Raw genomic sequence first — 26271 nt, forward strand, 5'->3', positions numbered from 1 at the left:
ACCACAATACTAAATGTATTTGTGTTTTCAAATCAAACTAGAAGTTTGAAATCATAAGAAATTCTTAAATAAGAAGTTTTATATATAAATACATTATATATATATATTTAATTAAATTAATCTGTGTAGGTCATCATTGTATATATATATATATACGATCAAAAATAATATTAGATACTTAAAATTCCATTTCTCATCTCTTTTTCTTGTTTTAGGTTTTTTTTTACAAAAAAAAAAGATACCGTATTATATGAACGTAAATCTTTGAATAATTAGTTAATTTAATAAAGTGTTGCAACAAGGCGAAGCGTTATCTCCCGCTCTGTTCAACTTAGCTCTTGAAAAAGTAATAAGAGACATGCAGGAAAACCGAGAAATGGGCGTCCTGGGGCGCACAACGCTCTTAGCATGTGCGGATGACATTGTAATATTTGGAGAATCGAAAATGGAATTAGAAGGGACCGTAAGAAAGCTCATAGTGTCAAGTAAAAAGATGGGCCTTAAAATAAACGAAAATAACACTAAGTATATGCTAATGAGTAGGCGCCCAACTCCTTTACAAAATTTGAGCATTGATCGTTTCTCTTTTGAACAAGTCGAGAATTTTAAATACTTAGGTGCTAATATAAATCTTTAAAGGAGAGTAAAAATACACCGATTAAAAACATCCAAATAAGATTTTAATACTTTGTAATTATCGAAGCGTTTTTTTATTTCACAAAAAGGCATTCTATATTGTCTAACACAATTTAAATTTATATAAAACAGAAACATTAGAGGTTTTAGTTAAATTTACCTACAAATTTAACTAAAACCTTTGACCTTTTCATGCAATCATTTATATTTATTTATATTATGGAAATCGATAGCATCATAAGAGTTAAGTCCACTTAAAATGTTAAGCACACACCATTTAGTCATGCTTATTCTATTTAAGTCAACTAAATTAAAATTACACACGGAAAATCATCAACTTATGCTAAAATTAACATTGAAATAAATGGTTCAATGCAGTCACATTAGCTAAGACAAAATATTATAAGTACACATTTTCTTCTGATTTTCAATAAAAAAAAACTTATTTTCTACAATTTTACAACTAAAAGTCCTTTCCGCGATTACGTTTTTATGGTAAAACTGGTAAGAAATATTTTCTGAGACAAATGTACAAAAATTGCTTATTAGTATTGCTCTAAGACTAAATATATGACATTCGTTGGATACTCGTATGAATGAATACGCCTTTAAGTATTTCTAATGGGTTCTATTGCAGAATCGCCTATACTTTACGCCGTAAAGTAATAATAAAGTGCTGTGACGCGATCTTAAGCTTTTGGTGGATGTTATATTTCGAAGAAAAATGAAATATTACTTTTTGAACATGTGTCGGATTATTGACAAGTATAACATAGCAGGGATTGTTTATTTTGCGAACAGACCCCGATGTGGGTTGTGGGTATTTCATTGACTGTTTATTGAGACGTTGTGTACACACAATATTGCAGGACCCGAGATTTGACGACGAGGTGGACCGCATAATGGGATACTATACGTCGTCTTTGCTGTGTATGCCAATAAAAAATTCGTACGAAGAGATAATAGCGGTGGCGCAGGTTAACAACAAAAATCCAGACAAAGATGACGGCCACTACACCACCATGGACGAGAAGGTAAGATATGTTTATTTTTGCATTGTTTGCATTGCGATTGGGACAGCTTACGGATTTCGATAGGACGTTAAACAAACCGTGTCCATCGTTAAAACATATTATATTTACTTATGAAAGTAACCATCAAACACTCTATCCTTTTTTATTGTTACCATTTTTGCAGTCTTATTTCGTCGTTATACTTTAGACTGTCTTGTTTCGTCTCGAATACTAAAGCATCAATTATTTTGTTCAATGTAACTGTATAGACGGCGTTAAATTACTGAAGTTGTGATTGTATTAAAACAATTTAGATTAAAATGTAAAAATATTTGATTTTTAATTTTACCTTTAATGTCCAATAAACGTTTTCACGATATTTTTTTGCATTTTTTTAAAACAAATTACATTTTTTCAAGTATATACCTATTACAATATAAAATATAACACTACATCCAATATTATAACTATTGTTACTTTGAAAAATATAATTATTTAATTTTTGATCTACACTCTTCAGGTGTTAGTTAGCGTACGAGATATGTATTTGTTATATTTTGTTGTTCAAATATTATTTCATACCTCTGTATACAATTTGTTTTATCAATTGTTAGTATAATTTATATCGTATAGGGATACAACCTTGATACATAAAACTTATCTAAATCAGATTAAAAAACGCAATACGTAATGCGTTTATAATGAGTATACTTCTTAGAATTATTTGTTTTTTAATTTTTCTAGATTTTTGAGACATATTTACAGTTTGTCGGCATAGCCATCACTAACGCACAAATAATTGAAGATTCCAGAGCAGAATACGACCGGAACAGAGTAAGCTATTTGTCCGCTTCCTTTGTTCATTCATCGGACAACTGTGTCACATATTATATAACTGTTTTAGAATTTGCTGGAGGTGGTGCACGATTTGTTCGAAGAACAAACATCCATAGATAAAGTCATCATGAAGATAATGCAAAGAGCTCAGAGGTTGCTGAAGTGCGAGCGGGCTGCGGTTTTGTTGGTGGACGAATCGTGTGACAATACTCGGTTTTCAAAATTATTCGACTTGAACTCGCCGAAACACAGACAGAACCACGTGAAAAAGTCAGTGTAATGAGTTTACCAACGAAACTCAAACCCAACTGTCTTAAATAATTTTTTATTTATTTTTTTAATTTTTATTAAATACAGCTGTAGACAAAAAGTAGAAGGCGAAAACGTATCGCGGTACTTGGAGAGTTTAGCCGAGAGGGTGGCGTGTACGGGCGAAGTTCTAAATGTCAACGAAAACGAATGTAAGGACGGACTTGTGGACTCAGGAATAAATTCGCTTTTAGCGATGCCAATAAGAAATAAAAACGACCAAATTATCGGTAAGCAAGCAACATTTTACTTCAATCGATTGTCGTAAAAATACTTACGTCAAACAAGTTAAATGCATTATTTCGGTCTTGGAATTCGTCGATTGCATTAAGCTGTAACGACGATTCGGCCAGTCAATTCACTCTTAACTCTATCAAAATCAAATTCCTCTTAATCGAGGGATCGTTTGTTTATTGACATATATATTAATATAGATATATAAGCAAACTCTCACTCTTATTGTGTCCAACTTTTAATGATACTTTTTTTTTTTTGATAATAAGAAGACGACAAGAAAGCCAATAGTGGATATACGAATTGTTATATCCATCGCGATATTTTAAAATTAGGCTTTAGGTAAACGATTAATTTTAATTTTACATTATTTTGTAACAATTTGTACACTTTCTCCGTCAACCCACTGGCTCCTAACGAATTCATTTTACATTTGAATACAAATGCCATTCGCTTTTATTTTGATTTTTTTCGTTTTGAAACATAAACGATTTCTTCGACATTTTTCGTTTTAAGCTCACCATACACGTTTACCCGGTACTCACAAAATGGTACAAAGCCAACAGCTTTATAGAGGTTATTTTTTAGGTAATGTAGACCGCTGCAATAGCCGGTAGGTTGTCGCGCACTAACGCCGGTGCATATTTTGACTGATCCATTGCGGTTTACCTGTGTACGCTTGTATTGTCTATTAAAATCATCAAAATGTGATTTTAAGTGCACTTTCAAATTTCAGGTGTAGCGAGCATCATAAATAAGCTGAACTCATTGCCGTTCGACGAGTACGACGAACAGTTGTTCGAGGTTAGTCAACTTAACGGATTGCTTTTTTTTTTTTTGGAATACTATGACGTTCGCATATTATTATTATATCATTCTATCTCTTTGTTTAACAATACAATTCGGTATATTATTTTTTTAGGCGTTCACGATATTCTGCGGTCTAGGAATACACAACACGCTTATGTACAGCGAAGTGGAGAAAGCGATGGCCAGACAAAAAGTCTCCATAGAAGTAAGGGACCGTGGTCGTTGACGCAACACAATATAATATATTCTGTTAAAAAATAATTATACAACGTATAGGTTGTTATCCTTGTATATATTACACGCATTATACGGATGACAAATGTACTGTCGAAAAATGTATTAAGGGAAATGTAAAAAAAAAAAAACTAACGTGCTTTCCAGGTCCTGTCTTATCACGCGACCGCCTCCAACAAAGAAGTGGATCGGATTCTGGTAGGTTCTATTAATATTATATTATTTCATTTGGGGTTATTTTGCGGGCGGGGAGGACGGTGGTTTTGCCGGGAGGAAGTAGAAAATCGGTCTCCGGAAATAGAAAAAAAACGCGAATAATGGAAAAAGTTTTTTTCGCTTTCGCGTCACCCCGGTACACAGTGCCGTTGAACTCTACGGCGGTGTACTTTTCTTCCCGGTGGTCTTGAAGCTGCCACACAAAATATTAAACCGAAATCCGTACGTATCGAAACCCAGATTATTATTATTCCGGTCTAGTTCCGACGTGTGTTGCTGCGTAAAGACAGCCAACAAAAGCGGATACGGTTAGGGACGAGGAAGTAAATAAAAAAAAATAAAAAAAATAAGCATAATTCAATAAAGGGTTTTCAACGAATTCGGAGAAAAGGCGTGTAAAACGCACCGGAATATAAATTCACACATACATACGAATAGCTGTAACCCTTCGTTTGAATTCAACAAATAATTCCGAGCCAAAATAAAAATGCTAAAAAAACTCTAGCCGAGCGTTCGGCGGGTCGTTCGCATCGCGTTTATGTTATGTAAAAAGTTCAAAACGTATATACTTCCGTGTGTACCTATATATTGTGATGTGTGGTGGTGACGTTATCAAGAATATTTATTATGTTTTTTTAATCGTTTCTTTAGAGTTTGCCGGTACCCGCAGCCGACTCGTTGAACTTGTATTCACTGGCGTTTGACGACTTCTCCCTCAGCGACGACGAAATGCTATTGGCCGCTGTAAGCATGTTCCTGGAACTAGGTCTGGTCAAAGCTTTCAACATCGAAAGGGAAGTGAGTACAAAAACTAATCAATAATTATTTTCGTTGGAATTTACACAACATCATTGTGAATATTGTACTACATAATATAATTATTTTCATTTTGAATTTAAATTATTCAAATTGTTGCGCCTTTGAGTAAAGTTATATTGAAAAAAGAAGCATTCCATTTACTATTTAAATATTTTAAAAACACCATAGGACGTAAATAATGCAGAATATGAACTGTTGTCAAAAGTCTGAATTAAATTATAAATAACAATTTTGGGTTTTTAATAAAACGCGAGAAATAAAATCGCTTAAGGGATTATGTTTTAAAAGAGTTCGACTTTATTTCCACGCTAAAATGTTGGTTGATAATGATATTTCAATTGATATGAAAACTTTATAAAAAATCAAAACTTTAAGTGTTCTAAGGATACAAATTGTTTAACATTATTAAGCGACAGCATAAATAGAATAGCAGAAAAGTCAATTGAACATTTCATTAAAATTTCTAGTTGGTAGATATAAATAAATAACAGAAATAATGAAAATATTTTGTATTTAATTTGTTGAAACAATGTATAATACCTAACGGTTTAAAATGTCAACTTTTTGTCATCTTCTGTTATATTTAACAGTTATGTTTCATATGCTATTATCTAAGATTTAAAGTTATTTAATACTATTCGTGTTTAGTATAAATAGTAGCATTAATGTATTATTCATTTTTTCATTAATTAATAATGTTAATTTCACTACTTATAAAAAAACTTTCAGAATCCTTTTGAAACAAATAATACCTTTTGCAGCTAGTCTCTATTAACTATCAGTTTTCATTCTGATCATTATATTATCTCTTATCATCTTTCTGTATTGCCTTATCAAAAATTATTATTATCACCATCTTATCAACTGATTGATCCATTTTCTCACTATCAACCACCATTCTCATCACTATCGGTAAATCCCCTTCCCTACCCCAATCCTATTACCTACTATTCTAACTTATGATTTGATCTAACGATGAGCGTATTATATTCAGTTTTAAAATTTTTCATTGTAATTGAATATTTTTTCAAAGAGGCCGATGATTAAAAAAAATGAATTTGTTCTTTTGTAGACGCTGTATAAATTTCTTATCACAGTAAAACGAAACTACAGAGACGTGCCCTACCACAATTGGAGACATGCGTTCAATGTTGCTCAGGTTATGTTTGCCATTCTGATGGTGAGTCACTGATAGCTAGCAAAATCAAATTGCTATTGTCACTTATGTAATCGGTACTTTAACATTGCTATTATGTGTTTAGGGCTGCGACATGAAAAACACATTCACTGATCTCGAAGTGTTGGGTATGTTTGTTGGTTGTTTGTGCCACGACCTCGATCACCGTGGAACAAACAATTCATTCCAAGAAAAGTATGTTTCAGCTGTTGGCGAACAAAATTAAATAATTTTCATATATTAAAAAATTACATTTGAACACTTTAGAGCCCGGTCAGCGTTAGTTCTGCTGTACGGAACAACCAACACAATGGAACACCATCATTTTAATCATGCAGTGATGATATTAAGTAGTGAGGTAAGTCATTAAAAGTATTTCTATCTAACTTTAAACAAACATAAAAAAAACATGAATGATGTGTTCGCAGAGTCTCAACATATTCTCCAGTCTTTCAGCAGAAAGTTTTACCACTGTCATGAAGGTGCTGAAACATAGCATCTTAGCCACAGATCTCGTCATGTACTTCCAGTAAGTTATTGGCCACTCGAGAACAAAATACATAAGTGAAGCATATAAAATAATAACAACGTCAATTATTTTATTATCTAAATTTGAAAAATTAATTATTTTGTACTTTAATACCATTTTTAAAAATGTAATAATTGTGACAACCAAATTAGTTAAGTTATACATTTCGTATAGTATTTTAATGGCGACTCATAATATAATTTTCTAATTGCTTTTTTTCCTTGGTGTGGTTTTCATAAGAAAAATTACTTAAAATTAATAGATTTTTACAAAACGTACAATATTAAAAGTAAGTTAAAAAAAAGTTGATTGTCAGGGAAAAGAGGATCCAAAACAATGATGAATTTAAGAGAAACAAAGAATATGAAACACTGAAACCCACAAATAGTTTAGAAGTAAAACATATTTTCTAAATGTTTTGTTGAGGTTTAATGAAAATTGTATAATATTGTTTTGATTTTTGACAATACTAATAATATTGTGATTAATAATAATAATTAGAAAATTATACATTTTTTTAATGAAATATCATTAAATATTTAAAAACTATATTATTATTTTAATTTTACTAATTCTGATTAAAATGGTCGCTATAGTCAATTCAATTGTAACTTAAATACGTTCTAATATGATTTTGTCAGATGCAGTTAAATTATTAAAGTCTAACTCTTAAAAAAACTATAATGAGGTTGAAGTTCAATATACAACTACATCATAATATCATACACACCAGAGTTATGTGAAAAATTAAATACTTGTTCATTAGAAAAAAAATCGTCTCGTTTTTAGGTTGAGGAATAAGTTCTTCCGGTTGATCGAGTCAAAAGAATACAGCTGGGACGAAGATACACAGCGGTTTCTATTAATGGCCATGTTAATGACTTCGTCGGACTTAGCTTCGTCGACCAAACAATGGCACGTGCAACAGCGGGCTGCGCGTCTAGTAACAGATGAGTTCATCGAGCAAGGCGATAAGGAACGGTTCGAACTGAACATTCAACCACAAGCACTAATGGATAGAGAGAGACAACACGAACTCCCTCAATTACAGATCAGATGGATTGCTGACATTTGTTTACCGTTGTACCAAGTAAACGGAATTGACTTTTTTTATCTTTGAAAACGCCAAATTTTTATTTAACCATTTCAAATTTAGTTAACAATTTTGAAATGGTTTTTGCGTACATAACCTCACCAAAAACATTATAAATAAACGTTGGTACAACGTGATTAGTACATTGATCGATAAGATTGGAAAAGCTGATAATAGAGAGGATAGTGTTGTGAATGATGATTGAAACGAAGACAAGCGAATAAGAGATTAGATAGTGATAAGATTGGTGATTGATAGCGACTCGCTGATGAAAGATATGACGCTGATATGTTAAGAAAGGGTATTTTAAAAGCCACTGGCTTGTTTGGATACAAAATTGGCAGTAGTTAAACATTAAATTTACTTGACAGCTGTTGTAAATCATATGTGTAAATTATTTTCTAGGCACTGGGACTGATGAATCCGAAACTGAACGTGATGAAAGAAGGTGCTTTGAACAACATGCACCAGTGGGGTAAACTGGTCGATCCCAATTTCAAGATGACAAATGGCGAGGAACAATTACGAGATACGCGTTGAAGTGCGGTATCGACATTAAGAACGAAACAGGAAACTGGAAATTACAGCATTTTTAGTGTTATGTGGTTGAAGGACACAAGTGTAATGAGTAGACTGATAGAAAAATATATAGTATTTATAGCTAACGAAAATCCCGAAAAACGTGGACGGTAATAGGTATTAGATGTTAAATGGTTCCTATCCTATGTTGATTAATTATCAATTGTATACCCTACGACACTATTAGATTTATATAAGACATTATTTAATAGCCACGCACATTTAAAATCAAACGTAGGTATAAATATAAAATATACATAAAAAAAATGTATAAGAAGTATAATATTATTATATAGTGTAAGTCGATATTTGTATTCCATATTTAGAATTTTTTAATACCGTACAAGTTGTATTACTATTATTATTTTTTTTTATACTTACAACTCTAGCAAAATATAATGTATCATTATAATATAATTATATAATAATAAAATATTAAATACAAACAGTATTTGGCACGAATTGTATTCCTCCATTTAGAATATAAACTATAATCTGGATAAACTGCGTAGTAGTGTATTTCGATGATCCTCTTGTGTTTTTAAATTCCGTTTCTCTAATTTGATCATATGCATTTCTACTTTGCCGTCTGTGAACGCCAAACTCTGTAAGTTATCAATTTTATTGAGAAAGGCAACAAACAAATTAAGAAAATTATTTTTAAACCAGTTGAAAAAAATACTACGTTTAATTGTTAGTCAAAAATAAAAAATAATGTTCCTGAAATTAAAACTAATATAAATCTTTTATTTTTTAGAAACATTTGATACATTTGTTTGTTTATTTATTTAATTAATATAGAAAATATTTATTTTGTAATGTTCATTTGAAATAGTTTTATACAAATTACAATACGTTTTAATGACAAATCTGAAAATAAAATTGGTACCTAAATTTATTATTTTCACTCCAAGCGATAAAAACAAACTTTAAAAATAAATTTACTGTTTAATAATGTTAACATTAAATAGAGTACTTCAGAGCACGGCACTGCAGAGTTTGTTATTAAACGATAAACAAAAACGACATGAACAATATCTTATTAACTACTAAATTCGAATAAACAAAATTTTAATTCAGATTTCAGAAGAAAAATACCCGTGGAAATAACAGCTTGATGAATATACAGAGAAAAAAAATACACCAAGAAATAATACTCAAAATAAAAATAATTTTTTTTCAACAAAAATATAGTTATAAGTTATATAACAAACAACTTTTTTTTTCTTAACTTCATTATTATTTAATTTTTTAGTTTAATATTAATTTCTCATATTATAATAATTTTAAGTTTTATACAAAAAAATATATTTTATTAGTTTTTATTTCAGTAAAGTTTTATAATGGGACACTATGTAGTGCTAGTATATTATAGGAAGTACTAAGTACTATATTATTTAATAGTACACAGCTTTAAACTTATTGTTATCAGTTATTTTAACAATACACTACTTTTTGATTATAATACTAGGAAATCTCTTATTTCTACTACTTATGTTTTTAGTATAACTCTTTTATTAGTTGTATTTCATTTTTTAAACTATACAGGATGATAAAAACTTAATCTCCAGAAATTTATATTGTGAGTTATAATAGAATCGTTATGATCTATAATAGTTTTTATTGTTCAAGTTAAAAATATTATTTTAAAGGATGGTTTTATTGGGTATTTTTTAAAAGTCAAAGAGCAATCTACATATTTAATTTATCTATATAAAGCGGATTGATGTAATAAAAAAATTATTGTTTATCGAAATTCAGTGGCACTCGGGTGCATCGCCTATGTACAGCTAAGCTCCCTCTTGATTACTGTACGTATTGTGGGCAAATAATTATCGGTAAATTAAAATTTTTTATGTTAGTTAAATAAATAAAATACTCATCATATTCACCACGTAAGAAGGTTGACGTTCAGACTGTACTGCGGCTACAGCTATGGACGTGATGTTTTTTTCTCGAAGACCGGCTGACGTCAAAGGCGCAAAGGTCGTGTCGTCGCAAAGGTCCCATACGTGCACGCTAGAAAAACAAAAGACATTGCACTCGTGGGATTTCTATGTGTGTAAACAGGTTACCTGGATAGCGAGTCCAATGCAAAAACAATGCCAGGATGTCCGGTGCACCATTGAGCCTTTACTATTGACGGAGACACTAAGACAGACGCCGAGGCCAAATATCTACGCAAAGCCTCTTGTCGTCTTACATTGTACAATATCACCCCACCGCTAGAGCTTGCAGCCTGTACAGGCGAAAATCCATTTAGAATTTTTCATATTTAGAGTAGTTTTGAATGTGTCCAGAAATTGAAATTTGTTAGAATACTCGCTTCGAATTAGGTGCAGTAAAAAAAAAACATATTGTTTTTTAAAGCGATTAGCGAAGCCGCTCGAGTTCGGCTGTGGTATAATTATTATCATTGTAATCGTTACACGAGTAGCTAGTTTTCCATCGTTTGAGTATTGCATTCTAATTGTCGCTGGGGAAGTTCGCTTATCTATCGTGTTGTAAACGATAAAACGAATTAACGCGTTAAAACATTTACTGTACCGTGTATGGTCTAATAAAAAATGTACAGTTTAACGTTAATTCGGCATAAATTAGACAGCCGGTATTTTGATAAATCATTTGGACGTGTGTTCGCTTTACATAATTCCGACGTAAACACTCAATTAAGTAATCAAGTCGGAAGTAGTAATTTCTTTTTCGAAGGTTGTCTGCTGTCTACGAAAACGTTGACGGATTAAGACATTATCGCGTTATTAACGCCCCTCGTTAAAACTTTTCTTGTAACAACAAATTTAACGTTGGTAAAAAAAAAATGTGTTAAACACCTTAAAATACGGCTTACAAACCGCATGCTTAAGTATCACGTTTTAAAAATACTCACTAAAAAGTAATTGGAATCAAACGGGCACACCTCCAACCAGTTTATTTCGTGATGTTCGCCTGTAAATATCATGTTACAAAATCATTAACATTAACGCCCATCAGTGAGCCCATCAGTTAAACAAAACACGAAAAACATGTCAACACAACATTCTCTATATTTTACTATGCTACTTATAATTTAGCTGCTAGAGGGACGACAACGAGGGCTTTTATTAACGGACAGACTAGAAAATACTAGCCACTAAATCGTTTTGTGTTATCATTGGTATATAATATTACCCGTATAGCCACATGTATAGTAAGATGGCCATATTTTGTGTCCGCCCAGATTACTACGAAAAACTAATCCAGAATTAGTTCCCATGAAAGAATCTTGGCGGTTGCTCAAACACATGGAAGTAGCGGTCGCACCGTCCGATAACTGTCTGAACAATTATTTTAAAAACGATAAATAATACCAATTAGAAATGATCATGAAACAGCTAAATAATTCACGAGTGTTGACAAATTTACTTCGGAATGTCTTTTTTGGCTGTTATGGTTTGCAACTTTACTAATCTCACTGAACTCCAAGGCGCTGTGCCACCGTATTTTTGTTGGCCAACACTTTCAGCGGTGCCTGTCCAGCTATCCATAACTGTCCACACGATCAGCACGAAGTCTTCGTCCAAACTGCATAACTTAAAAAAAAAAAAACCAATGATTTATTTACTGATATTTTCCAGTCTACATTGAGTTGTTAATTATAATATTCGAACTGAACAATTTACTTCGTTTGGAAATTCCTTTTCTATATATTTGACGTTGCTGTACGTAACGGGTCGCAAACCGACCACTTTTGATTTATGGCTGTTGTCGAAAATTAGTGCTAAATATATATATATATATATTATATCAAACAATTAAAGCATTTTTTTTTTTTTTTATAAAAAATGATAACTAAAAAATAATATGTAGATTTAAGGAATTATGTGCGAGTACCGGTATTGTAGGACGGCGAACGAAGTGGACATTGGATGTCTTCGAGTTGCTCATGATGAAATCTACTTTCCCTCAAGTCCCACACACATATGCTTCTAAAATTTAATTTAAATTCTATCAAACTACAAACTTAGATAAGTACGACAGTCAATATTTGTTTTTTATTTATTTACATAGAACTATTTAAACTAATAAACAAATTTAACTAACATATTTTTGTATGTTATTAATTTACCATTTGAGGAATATAATGTTTTATATAAATCAAAGCAGAAAGATGTTTCGATTTATTTCATAAGAAGAAAAAATTAATCAAGAACTGTTTTTTTTTACATAGAAAATTAATATTACTATTCGTGTTATAACGATTGTGAGATAAAATCAATGACTCAATGTTGAACGTATAGATGGCGTCATCTGTTGCCATTATGATATTATACTGTTGAAATTTTTTGTACGTTCTTCAATATTTTAGTTTTTTTTTTTAATTACTGATACAAAATATTTGTATGGCAATTATAGAAAATATTTGTAACTAATTCGCTGGTTTAGGTATACTTTTATTATTATTATTCCCGTTTTAGTATTAACGTTATGTTTTTTTCACCTTCAAGCAGATATAAAACCATTGTTTTCGATAACTCAAAAATATCTGAGAATGATGTCAAATAATAACTTAGGTACTTATTATGTATCTACAGCTTAGTTTATTTGTATAAGTAGTAAAATACAAACGTAAAGGTAAACAAACTCAAGTTGAGGATATAATACTAATATTATCCTCAACTTGAATTTGTATAGAAAATGTGCTATATTGTATGTCTATGCCCTAAAATGTTTTTTTGTCAAGATAATGGTTATTGCGGTTCTTTGACACGTTATACCCTTCGCTCCACATGCATAACAAAGAAAATAAATCATAATATTTACATATTTTATAAAGTAGGAGCATAATATAAATAGTATAACTATATGACCAAAAAATAGTATGTTTTAGAAAACTTGGAGTAGGTGGAACACATTTGTCCTGCAATCTACTTATGTATCAAATAATATATTTATTTGATCTATATATAGTTCAAATTATAATTTAGGCGCTATTCCGGTCATACAATTCTGTACCTTGAGAGGGCCACATTTTTCACAGTTAATAAATATCGGATGTTTTAATATTTATGTTTAGTGGACTAACTGGTATATGCCAAGGTACAGAATTCTACTATGATCCATAATTACAATTAATTTAATTACACTTAAATAAGAAATTAAAGTAAACTATTTTTGGAATCTACGTAACCTTACCCATCAACGTGAGCGGCCACAACAAACCCTTCTCCCGAGTTCTTAGGGAGAGTACATAAACAAGTCACGCGGTTCGGGCACTTAAGAATGTATTCCGGCATTTTATCCATATCTGAAGCATTCCATATGCACACTGTGGCATACCAATTGGTCTTATCGGATACCTAAGACAAGTGGAAAAACCAAATAAGACGACAGATTTGCATAAAATTGGTTTACATTGATTTAGTCACTATTACTTAAAATATATGTTCAAGAATTACAATGTTTTCATTAACAATGAAAAAATCTAACCATACAAAATCAGTGCGATAAAAAATAGCTTTTTAAATATATTAAATAATTGTAAAAAGTATTTGATTACCAATGCATTTTTGTTCAACTCTTTAATAAAAATAAAATAATGTAATTAAACATATTATTACACTTTTTACACGACACTTGGTAAAATAAAAAACAAATAAAGCATACCGCAGTAGGCTAGTTAGGTCAAAAATGTTGAATTTATTTTTAGCTAGAAAATATAACATGTGTATATAATATATTTTTTAATTTCTCATTACACAATAATGTAATCGATAAACTAAGAATACAAAGGTTATCTATACAAATATTACAATTATTTTTTTAGTAAAAAGGCGTGACTAACTGTTTTTAGGTGGTTTTTATGTATATTCTTGGTTACTGGCTATAATGTTATTTATGTAAAATTAAAATCAATTTTTTTTCAGACAAAAATTAGATGGTGCATATACACGACATTTGACGACTCCACTAATGTAATAATAATAACTATAGTTGTCTATCTGATAAAAATGGTTATTGATGGTGAATATATACAAAAAACTGAAAATAATTGTACCAAAAGAGTTCGATTAAGATTAATCAGTGAATACTGGCATTACTTGGTTAATATCTTAATTACATATTTACACACGGTTTTTTAAAAAAATGGATGAATTCAGTTAATTAATATTTTTATAATATTTAAAAATAAATATTCAATAACAAACAATTATTGAATTGCTTTACAACGCTGAATCGCACTTCATACTTGAGTTTTAACTTAAAAGTAATACTTGAATTCCGAGATTTATATACTTGAATATAGGATTAATATTTTATTAGCAATGTAGAAAATATACCGCAACTTTTGAACTGATCGACTTATACAATAATAATAATTGTTCACCGAGTTAAACGTTGAGGCGTCGACAAAAGTAATTATTATCCCTATGGAGAATTTTAGTCAATCCAATCGTCGTCGATAGTTGAAAGACGTTATTCATTATGAACTTAATTTGGCAGTATTCCAGATTCGGTTCCCACGCCTACCGATTTGTTGCCAGGGCATTAATTTCGACATTTTAATTGATTCAATTTCAGAAAACGGGGTCAAGACAGACAACTATAATATACATTTTGGCCATTAAACACCACGCTATTCGATTAAGGGGTTGACTTTAGTTTGCAATAATTGAATTCGAGTTGTAGGTACCTCGTGCACGGTGACCAACGACTGAGCCGAATCGGACGGCGTTACATTCATAAACTCGACCGACGTTACAGGCTGATCGGCTAACAACCGGACGGCGGATATCGAAGGTCTCAGATGACCGTTGCTGAAGGCTAGTTGGTTGGGCAGCAGCTTATGCTGGATGTTATCCATTGCTTGCCGTTCGAGCCAGCGCAGCACAACACGGCCAACAGTGCAAATTCGATCCGCGTCCACTGCATTGACACGAGATACTCGTTTGTTATTCGATATGTCACTGTTAGCGCCGACTCCGAGCTTGGCCTAAACTCATCAATACAAATCCCGTACAGTTTCTAGACGGTGTAATAATTACAATAAGTACAGGAACGGGTTTAATAAATTAGTCACGGTTGATGATGATAGATGAAATAACACTAACGAGTCGAGTGTGAATAACTTCCATACACAATTAAAGCGATTAAGATAAAAACGGTAACGATTAAAACGATTAACGAAATTAACAGTATATTTAACAGTTTTAGGATTGTTCTTTAAAAGTAATATTTATTTTTGTAAAATTCCATACAATTGTAGTAGGTCACGTCATGTGAAATATATAATAGGTAACTTACCTATTATATATTTCCAAGGACGGCAACAGAAATTCCCATCAGTTTTATTTGACAACAGGAAGTCAGAAAATGTTGTTGAATAATAACTCATAACAATACAAAATTTTACTATTTTACAGTTTTTTCAAGTTTTTGCCTAGCAATTAATTTGGTATGGTGTATTTTGAAAACACATTGCACGAATAACATTAAGAATGAATATTTTTTATTTATTTGAGAATGTTATCTAATTTAAAATATGAATTTAAGTCTAAATGCACCGTCATCAACAATGAAAATATTTTTAAATACAATTAATTATTTTTATTATTGTATAATTTAAATATATATACTTAAGCGTCGATCTAGAGTTTGGAGTGAAATGAGAAAAAATATTAGTAATACAGTAGTATGTTTATTTTTAAAACATTATTCCAAACAATGATATCTTTTTTAATTATCTATATCCTAAAATAGGATTTTGTATAATGCTTAAATACGAGTAACATTAAAGCGAAATGCTTATGACTTCCTAAATGTTTATTGGAAATTTGTTCAAACATTTACTTGTAGATATTCAAACGATGAACAGTCCAAAGTGTTTGGTAAAAAAATTGGTCTCTGAGTCCATTTTTCGGATAAATCAATTTCTGTTGTTTGAATCTCTTTATCGGCATAGTCATCGTTTGTCTGTGTATATACCTGAAAGGTAATTCAAAAAAATATACAATATAATTAGGTATTTATAAAAGTTTTCTTCCGTATCATTTCTATCTTTATCCGTTAGGTTTGATTATTCCAATTAATTCGTTTTCATTATCCAAGTGTTCAAATTAACTCTTTTCTGAGATAATTACCAAATTAGAGGCATATTTTATTATGAATTTTTACCTGTGACATGTTCGACTGTCCATAAATTTGTATGTATTGTTCATAAGGTATTGCCGGCATATCGAATAACGAAAAACTCACTGTATCCAGTTTGATCATTTCCATAAGTATATTTCCTCTGGTTTTAATTTTACTTTTCGCCTAATGATACACATAATATGTAATACTTGAGATGATATTAAAAAAAATATATAGTTAAATATTAAAACAATGTATGAAATCATAACACATTTTAATATTGAACTATTTATATACGTGCACCTTGCTTTTTTAAACGACAATCTCAATTTTTGAAACTTTTGGCAAAATATGAACTTAAAATTTATTATTTTCCATAAGTATATGTAGCTTTTTTTTACATAATATAAATGTCATTTTAAATAAGTACATGATTAGTAGTGGTCTAGCTAATATTTTTGACCCAAGGTACATATATGTATATAACAGTCAATAATGAGTAATGACTTCTTGGTTAATACTTCTTGTTCACGTTGTCTCTTTCCAGCGGACTTGAAATTACTTAAGCCTCTTTCAATAGTACGTTCTAACACATTAACTTCAAATGTTTCATCTAAGAACGGTTCCAGCTGTTCTTCTACACACACAGGTAATGCAAACTTCTCAACTTCCTCCTTCGAGTCTTGTCGATTCACATGTTGCGATAATAACGATGCCACCGATGTGTCAGACTCAAAGTCAGATTCATAATCCTAGAACACGAAATTTAGTCTGAAAAAAAACTGTCTTTGAAATATTTTTATCGAAATACTCTACCTCAAAATCATCTTCATAATCTTGGTCTTCATTAATTTCTAATGAGCCATCTATAGAAACGTTGTCGACAGTTAAAACGTTATACGGCGGTATAACTTTTTCCTCTTCAGTTTTCGTCTTTTGGTGATAATCTTTAGTATATCGTGAACGAACACTGGGATCATCTACGGTACAATAAGATTTACAAAAATGATATAGGTATATTATAACCGAATTTAATCAATAAACGTATTTAAAATTTAAACAAAACGTTATGCCATTTTATTGTTCAATACAATTTTTTTGGATTCCATTAAAAGTAAAAGACAACTCAACTATTTTTCCTAGTAGAAACATAATATTCTAATTTCAATCGAACAAGCAACCAATTTAGGAGTAAAAAATAATTAAAACTTTTATTTAACAAAACCTCTAGGCTTATGAGCTTTGTTCTTCATTTATATATTATAAGAGAAATTTATTAATAGTTTATACACTTGTTAAGTAATTTATTTTATTAAAACTGAATTTTAGGAAATCATTCAAGTGAATATAATTTATTCACAGCTTTACACTTGCTAATCTCATTCCATTTATATTGCTCCTAAGAACTAACTCACTTAAATCATTCAAGCTTTTAATATTACCTATTTAGCAGCTTAGTATCATCAAATTAACATTACTACAACCGGCGTTTCAAATTAACTTGTAACTTAATTAATACTTTCCAATTTCCATAAATCATTAGCTCGTTATAAATCATCGCTAAAATTAGAGAAAAATTTGTAATTTATGAATGTGGCAACGTGTTTGTGTATTGTGGTAATATTTTTTGGAAATAACTTAAAGAGCACATTTTTGGGCATCGCTGCTCCTAGGTAATAATATTCCTTATAAATTCTGACCGTAACGTTTTAAAAAGAAGTATATATTTTAAGATGTAAAAAAAACTACACTTAACGTTATTTATTTAAACCTATGAACTGTATGTAATTATTTCGAAAGAAAATTGTGAACGTGTGGTGGATATTGTTCTTATAATAGGTACCTAATATTGCAGTCTTTATTAAAGTATAAAGTTTTATATTCCACCTCACGTTCAATAATAATATGGAAATAATAAATACAAAACAGACCACGAATTGCAAAAATAAATTTAAATAAATCATAAAATGATGTCACTTCGTGGAATGACTTTTTAATATCAGAGTATTATTTATAGGTACAGCGTACACGTTCGCGTAAGTCGTACGTAACATTGAATATCACACACGTGGGAAATAGAAATAAATATTTTGTGTTATTTACTTTCATGTTCCAGATAGGAGTTGTATATTTTCCGAATTAATCAATAAAAAACTATTAGTCTATTTTTTTAGCTTTCGGTGCTAAATAAAATAAATTAAAAGTAGAAAGTTTTGTCGGGTTTGGTCACAAGCTCATTTACATTTACACTTTGCAACTTTTTTATCCGAAGACGGCACAGTGTGGTAAACTATTATCTTATTACAGTGTTCTCGACCGCCTTAAGTCGATATTTAATTTTGGCAAAACTGACTTTTTTTTATTGGTAGCACTGCTCCGGCGTTTGCGGTTCTAACAGTTGTCGGCACGATTTTTATAGTTTTTTTTGTTCCTCCAACGGCTGCTACAGGATTCGACGTTCTCGAGGGAAGCTTTTTCGATACAGCTGGCCGGGCCTTAGCAAAACGAAACGGTTAGCTTTACAATATGTTAGGAAATAATGGAAGATAAATTGGCACTTTCGGTAAATCTTACCATAACGAATCCGTTGATGTTTTCGACAGTTCTTCTTGCCATGTGTACGATAAAAAAATGCCGAAAGCCTTTGACAGCATAACGATTTTCCGCATACTACCTGCCGCAAAGTCAGCTGTTCCACAATCCCACCTTTGCGCCGTCAGCGTTCATAACTTTTCATAGCAACCCGGTTTGTTGTGACCAATTCCGGTCGATTGTAGTTAAGACGTACAGCTGTTAATCGATATAGGCGATTTCTATGATAGAAAAAAATTACACCATCATAATAAAACTATACAACATATTTTCCGGTGATCCGGTAAATATTTTAATAATAATTATAAAAAAAAAGTAGATAGTCGACAATGGTGGAACAACACAACAATATAAAGGGGGGTACGGAAATCGGGTTCGACAGGATGTGGCTCACATGGCAGATATGTTAAACCGATAAAACTATGTATATTGTACAGATATATGCATCGTATAATATAGGCAGTGACCGGGGGTCTGACGATCGCTCAGGTGTGAATCCTGCTCTGAATGTGTATGATGGTAACGACTAGGTACGCATCGGTACCAGGAATTATACATATTGTTTAATTTTTTTTTCTAGAGTACGGGTACACATATCAACTATTGTGTAACACACAGTAAAACATTTATATATATATATAGTTGAACATGACCTGTGTACACATACGGGGTGCAAAATTATCCGGTTTATCTCCCATCGGTTTCAGATCAGTGCGCGACTCGTTTCGGCTGGATTATTACCGACATCAAATAAAACTGGTCATACGACAGGAAATTACTAAAAAAACAAAAATCAACCTACAAAATAGAATTATTCAAACTTTAGACAAATACGGAAATAAAATACACTCTACGTGTAATAAAATAATAATAACCAAATCGTGTAAACTTACAATAATACTATTATTAGGTATTAAACCTGAAAAATGAAATATTTTTCAAGGCTGTACATTGGCAGATTTAGTATATAACAAAGTCATAGCTATTTAAGTATACACAAAAAGTAGTTTTTGAATCATTAAATTTTAGAAAATCTGGTACAGCCTTCAGAAATATTATATTCTAATGCTTTGATAATTAATTCTTCTGTTCTAAAACCACCATAGACCAATCAAAACGGGTTCTGCGTACCTATGTGCATTATATTAATGCAAGTTTACGATACTAAAGTTACAGCTCTAATATGATTTATATTGGCTGGATCAAGTTTATTTTGTTTAATTTGAGTTCTTGTATGTTATAAGTAAAACTATACCCAGTGTCCATACGCTAATACCTAAAACTCATATTAAGCGATAACAGTTAGGTTTTTCTTTTTAGTCTCTTGAGATTAATAATTCCCACTTATTAACGTTAATAACTTGAGGCTATGTTATAATATCAGCATACTGCCTACCATTTTTTTTTTGTCACGTTTTGAGCTTATATAAGTAATCAGTACATAATTTTGGTTTCGATTTTCATTGTTGTTTTAAATTTACGTTTTGTTTACAATACTGTTATACTTTTTTTTTCGTTTCAGTTTTAGCATGGATATTGATTTTGTAAAAGTTTTAATCGAAACTGTAATCGGTTACAAGTCCCGCAATAATATTTCAATACTAAAGTTTGAGGAGAAGATAAAATAACCTAAGGGTTTATTCTTTAGCTGAAGGATTATAATGTATTACACTTTCGTACAACGTTATTCTGTAATGTAAAGTATACTTTTATTTACATGGTTTATTGATTATAAGAAATGTATGTATCTGTAATGACATTCGATTTGTACATTAAAATTATAATTAAGTTCGAGTGTTTATTAGTTTGTTTTTGTACCGAAGTTGTGTAGTCGATTTCTTATCGTAAAAAAAGAGCTTTGAAATTTGTTTTAAAAATGTGTTGTCTGTTGTGAAGTTAAAAAAACTGCGAGCTGAAATAAAATGTGAACAAAAATTATCTCCATAGCCACGGCTATTGTTCGATCAACACAATTGAACAAGAAAATACAACTTATCTACACCGTTATCAGGTCATTAGCATTTGTATCGTTGTGTTGAGATAGTTAACACTGTAGTAGGGCAATGCGGTCTATCTAGTGGAATACACATTTAATAAATTATAATACAAATAAGTGTGGTAATATAACAGCCGTCCTGAAATTTATAAACCTCATAGCGAAATTATTATCTTTATATTAAAAATTCAAAATAAAAGCGAATCGAATTGCTTGGGATATTGCGACCGGCCGTAAATAGCAGTTGATGTTTTATTTTTCATTTAATCATAAACGAAATTACAATAGAGAATAATTACAATCATCAAACCCTCTTTATAATCTAGTTAAACGCCATAATCAATATCATTATTGTTATGAACCGTGTACTACATAATTTACTAAAATGTATCGAATTTAAGTTTTTAATTTTAGGTATCCAGTGATTGTTAGTATCGAATAAAACCACTTCATAAGGGTGTACAACATATTTGTGAGAGATATTTTCTTCTTCGTTGATTTACAAAAAAAAAAAAAGGATGTTTTGACCTTAAGGGTTTTCGTTGAATGTATTAAGTCGAAACTTGCCCTTTTCCATTCGTTTCTCCGTGTAACCTTATCCCGTACCACACTTACCCTCACACACACAGCGCATTACTAATGCTTCCTACCACTATTATAAAGTACATTATTTTGCCTATTCCAGGCGGTCGATTTTTGTATAAAATTTTAATGTTTTTACTTGTTAAAGGTGGTGTATCTAAGCAACTGCGTTAGGTACCAATCAAAACGGCTCATACATCTGCTGCTTCGCGTCTTTTACAAACATTGTGGACAAGTATCGCTCTGCCCTTAGTAATTTATTTTCAACTTCCTATAAGCGGTGCGCGGTCGTTGTGATTAAACCCAAATAACGCATTTCGATTCATGTCCTGTGACAGTGGGGACGAGGACGCCCTACCCTGTTCTCAATTAACAGACCGGAACTACGGTTAGGGCCGAATAATTTCCTATCCGCCGGCGCGATTGTGTGGGCTCGGCCGCAGTGTATAGGGTTACACATTTTTCTATGGGATGACTATACAATGCACGGTTAAATGCCAAATGTAATTGCCCAAAGTTTCGAAAAAGTTGTCCACTCCCCATTCGCTGACACTTAACAGTCCAAGTCGACATTTCAGGATTTTTTTATGCTATCACTATTTTTAATAAAGTACATCATGAAACGGAGTGAACAATGAGAATTAACCTTTTACAGCTGTTAACAAAACTTATATAAATCGTATGGCGAGTATAAATCAAGCTTGTAAGGGGATAAGTTAAATAAGTATTTTTAGTCACTCTGATTTAAATGGTATATGCGCAATTAAAATGTATTATAGTATGATATACTTACTACAGTGTGTGTTACGTGCAATTGTTATTTTCTGTAAGACAACAACAATGTATAATATGGATTCGACAGTACATTGTCTTTTTTTAAATAATTATTTTAATAGAATATTTTCAGTTAAATATTTATAAGCCTAATTATAATTAGCAAGGAAATTGTTTTCTCTTGTTATAAGGTAAACCCATCAAGTTCCGGCAAACTTAATATGTTAATAATATGAAGTTTTACTATTTATTATTAATTTGAATTCTTATTATTAAGTTAATAAATATTAACTTAATCATAAAAACTTTAATGCCACATTTTTTTTATGAAAAATCAAAACAATATTAATTACTCAGTTGAGCACAATAACTTTCACAAGGTTAACGAAAGTAGTTTTTTTTATCAATTTAAAATAAAGTAGTGCTTAGAGAAATATGTATTTGTAGACTATTTTGTGTGGAACGAATATCCAATCATTTCATGCACATGGAAATCATGTCAAAACGGTGGAAGAAAGATTAATTTTCATCGGAGCTGAAGTTGATTTTAAGTCATAAGTTGCACGCTGGGCATTTGTTATTCGCAATGCGATCAACTCCAGTCGACAGTGTGATTGGAAATAATGTTGATTTGCTAAATATACTGCGATGTCGTCTGGAAAGTTATGTCGAAGTGAATAATGTATATCTTTTTCTATGTAAATCTTGAGAAAGTTTAACGAATTTAAAGAAATCCATTAGGTTATACGGAAAATATATTAAGACTTAAGTTATGCGAATAACGTTATACGAATGAATGGTGAACACACCACAGCCCACAGCTCTTATTTAGTTGAACCACTAGATATCCACACGTTTTTTAAAATTATATATTGTTCATTAGATTTTAGTTGTTATACCTCCTTTTGTCTGTTAAAAAAAAAATGTATTCTTATTAATTATTATAAAATATTCTATTTGACTATAGATAGACTGCCGTTCCGTTAATTACGGGTCAAAGACAAAAAAAATATTTCCCAGACACACTATTACTGCAGTGGCTGATATTGTGTAAGTTCTTGACTCTTAAATATTATTTATTTTGATAAAAAAAACATTTCAGTGAGAAATAACAATTTCTGGAAACTGCATATTTTATAAATCCAACATGTGAATTTTTATTGGCTGTAGTGTCCCTGAAGAGAATATTAACAAAAATAAAGTGTACCAACGTTGGTAAATAAAATTACACAACTCTATAAAAAGTTATCAAACGAATCAATCGTACAAAATTAATTTTAAGACATAATTATTTTTATAATAATGGATTTTTAATAATTGCAAATTAACGATACATATAAAAAATAGAACGTATGGGAACGATTGAAATTATACTTTAAGTATAATAATTATGATGTAATAATGGCGACCATATATCATATGTGTGTTCATATATCATGTATGCTCTTGTTCCACTACCAATGCTGGGCTTCTTTATCCAGAGGAGTCCAACCAGACCGTAACGATTCGAAATACCTATTGCGTGTTTGAATTACAATGCTTACTTGAGAACACAAGACGTTATAAAATTATAATAACTCACATAAGGCTGGCATAAAGAATTTTGTATATCTTACCTAGGTATTATGATATTATATTATGCAAATACATTGTATATAAAAAAAATATGTACTTTCATTGAAAAATGGTTTAGTTTTAACTATCCAAGGATACCTATTGTAGGTTTATAATGTACAGTTTATTTTTATTGTGAGCTATAACCCTTAATAAGAAATTTGTTTTTCATACAGTTTTTATACAATGTGATATCAACTTATCACATTTTTTTTTTAATGTAGGGGTAAAACCCCCTCCCAACTTAATTTTTTTAAAAGGTACTATGTTCATTTGACCATTATTAAAAAATAATTGACTGGTGACTACTAGTATATATTTTTTCATTAACAATAAATGTTTCGATTTTCAAATGCCGGTAAGTGGCGACCGGAACATCTGAAAAAAAATTCTGATTACATCTTTAATTCATTTTTGCTTATTCTCAAAGCTATGTTGTACGGTACAATATAGTGTGTCGTTATACTCGTTTCCAAACCACCCATGAGGTAGAGTATTTGGCTCGTTTTTTTTAACGTGGTATCTCCATCTACGATGATGTTTCAAATTGTATTTACTATAAAACCACCAGAAATGTAAGGTAGGGACGTCTCAATGAAATGAGCTAATCAGTATTTATTATTAATGTGAGTGTAGCGTACACTAATATATGACAATAAGGATATCGAGTAGGTTAACCTGCAGGATCACTTGAGAGATTAAATCGCTTAGACGGCTATAAAGGTCTAGACTACGGTGGACATATACATCGAAGTCGATCCGGACATCCTTAAGTTTAACTTAATACTACAGAGTAGGACATCCGGAGATCGACAGCTTGGGCGGCCACGTAATTGTCTATAGTGGACTTATACATCAAAGTCGATCCGGACATCCTTAAGTTAAACTTAATACTACAGAGTAGGACATCCGGAGATCGACAGCTTGGGCGGCCACGTAATTGTCTAGAGTGGACTTATACATTGCAGTCGATCCGGACATACTTAAGTTATACTTAATACAACAGACTAGGTCATCCGGAGATCGACAACTTGGGCGGCCACGTAACAGACTACGGTGGACTTATACATTGAAGTCGATCTGGGCATACTTAAGTTAAACTTAATACTACAGACTAGGTCATCCGGAGATCGACAACTAGGGCGGCCACGTAACAGACTACGGTGGACTTATACATTGAAGTCGATCTGGGCATACTTAAGTTAAACTTAATACTACAGACTAGGTCATCCGGAGATCGACAACTAGGGCGGCCACGTAACAGACTACGGTGGACTTATACATTGAAGTCGATCCGGCATACTTAAGTTAAACTTAATACTACAGACTAGGTCATCCGGAGACGACAGCTTGGGCGGCCACGTAACAGACTACGGTGGACTTATACATTAAAGTCGATCCGGACATACTTAAGTTAAACTTAATACTACAGAGTAGGACATCCGGAGATCGACAGCTTGGGCGGCCACGTAATTGTCTAAAGTGGACTTATACATTGAAGTCGATCCGGACATACTTAAGTTATACTTAATACTACAGACTAGGTCATCCGGAGATCGACAACTTGGGCGGCCACGTAATTGTCTAAAGTGGACTTATACATCAAAGTCGATCTGGGCATACTTAAGTTAAACTTAATACTACAGACTGGTCATCCGGAGATCGACAACTAGGGCGGCCACGTAACAGACTACGGTGGACTTATACATCGAAGTCGATCCGGACATCCTTAAGTTTAACTTAATACTACAGACTAGGTCATCCGGAGATCGACAACATGGGCGGCCACGTAACAGACTACGGTGGACTTATACGACGAAGTCGATCCGGACATCCTTAAGTTAAACTTAATACTACAGACTAGGTCATCCGGAGACGACAGCTTGGGCGGCCACGTAACAGACTACGGTGGACTTATACATTGAAGTCGATCCGGACACACATAAGTTAAACTTAATACTACAGACTAGGTCATCCGGAGATCGACAACTAGGGCGGCAACGTAATTGTCTAAAGTGAACTTATACATTGAAGTTAATCCGAACATACTTAAGTTTAACTTAATACTACAGAGTAGGTCATCTGGAGATCGACAGCTTGGGCGGCCACATAATTGTC

At 31.6% G+C, this 26271-nt stretch overlaps 2 protein-coding genes and 1 long non-coding RNA gene across 3 annotated transcripts in view; 1 reads left to right on the plus strand and 2 right to left on the minus strand.

Moving 5' to 3' along the window:
• LOC126843533 (dual 3',5'-cyclic-AMP and -GMP phosphodiesterase 11A-like) overlaps nt 1–8948 on the plus strand; it is a 55869-nt gene extending 46921 nt beyond the window's left edge. Inside the window, exons 4-17 of the mRNA XM_050581120.1 lie at nt 1506–1670; nt 2394–2483; nt 2554–2756; nt 2844–3025; nt 3766–3833; nt 3952–4044; nt 4221–4271; nt 4941–5087; nt 6181–6288; nt 6371–6480; nt 6553–6643; nt 6714–6814; nt 7604–7904; nt 8313–8948. Of these exons, the coding sequence (XP_050437077.1) occupies nt 1506–1670; nt 2394–2483; nt 2554–2756; nt 2844–3025; nt 3766–3833; nt 3952–4044; nt 4221–4271; nt 4941–5087; nt 6181–6288; nt 6371–6480; nt 6553–6643; nt 6714–6814; nt 7604–7904; nt 8313–8447 (1845 nt within the window). The 3' untranslated portion in view covers nt 8448–8948. The remainder of the gene's footprint in view (nt 1–1505; nt 1671–2393; nt 2484–2553; nt 2757–2843; nt 3026–3765; nt 3834–3951; nt 4045–4220; nt 4272–4940; nt 5088–6180; nt 6289–6370; nt 6481–6552; nt 6644–6713; nt 6815–7603; nt 7905–8312) is intronic.
• On the minus strand, nt 8858–19211 carry LOC126841031 (uncharacterized). The gene is made up of 16 exons (XM_050577244.1): nt 19170–19211; nt 18949–19090; nt 17412–17575; nt 17117–17347; nt 16638–16778; nt 16314–16448; nt 15157–15456; nt 13659–13822; nt 12357–12451; nt 12146–12243; nt 11889–12055; nt 11655–11800; nt 11374–11432; nt 10562–10725; nt 10379–10505; nt 8858–9091 (listed from the first exon to the last, which is right to left on the minus strand). The coding sequence occupies exons 1-16, from the start codon at nt 19209–19211 to the stop codon at nt 8975–8977; spliced, it is 2292 nt and encodes a 763-aa protein (XP_050433201.1). The 3' UTR covers nt 8858–8974.
• Nucleotides 17535–19270, minus strand: LOC126843541 (uncharacterized). The gene is made up of 3 exons (XR_007686443.1): nt 19170–19270; nt 18949–19090; nt 17535–17575 (listed from the first exon to the last, which is right to left on the minus strand). It is a non-coding gene; the product is annotated as an uncharacterized LOC126843541 (long non-coding RNA).
• Nucleotides 19271–26271: the final 7001 nt, after the last annotated feature.

Source organism: Adelges cooleyi, unplaced genomic scaffold (assembly GCF_023614345.1).
Source record: "Adelges cooleyi isolate 19-005CV unplaced genomic scaffold, UGA_ACOO_1.1 ACOO_flye_CR_arks_rails_tigmint_CR_PRNA_108, whole genome shotgun sequence".
NCBI classification, from domain to species: domain Eukaryota; kingdom Metazoa; phylum Arthropoda; class Insecta; order Hemiptera; family Adelgidae; genus Adelges; species Adelges cooleyi.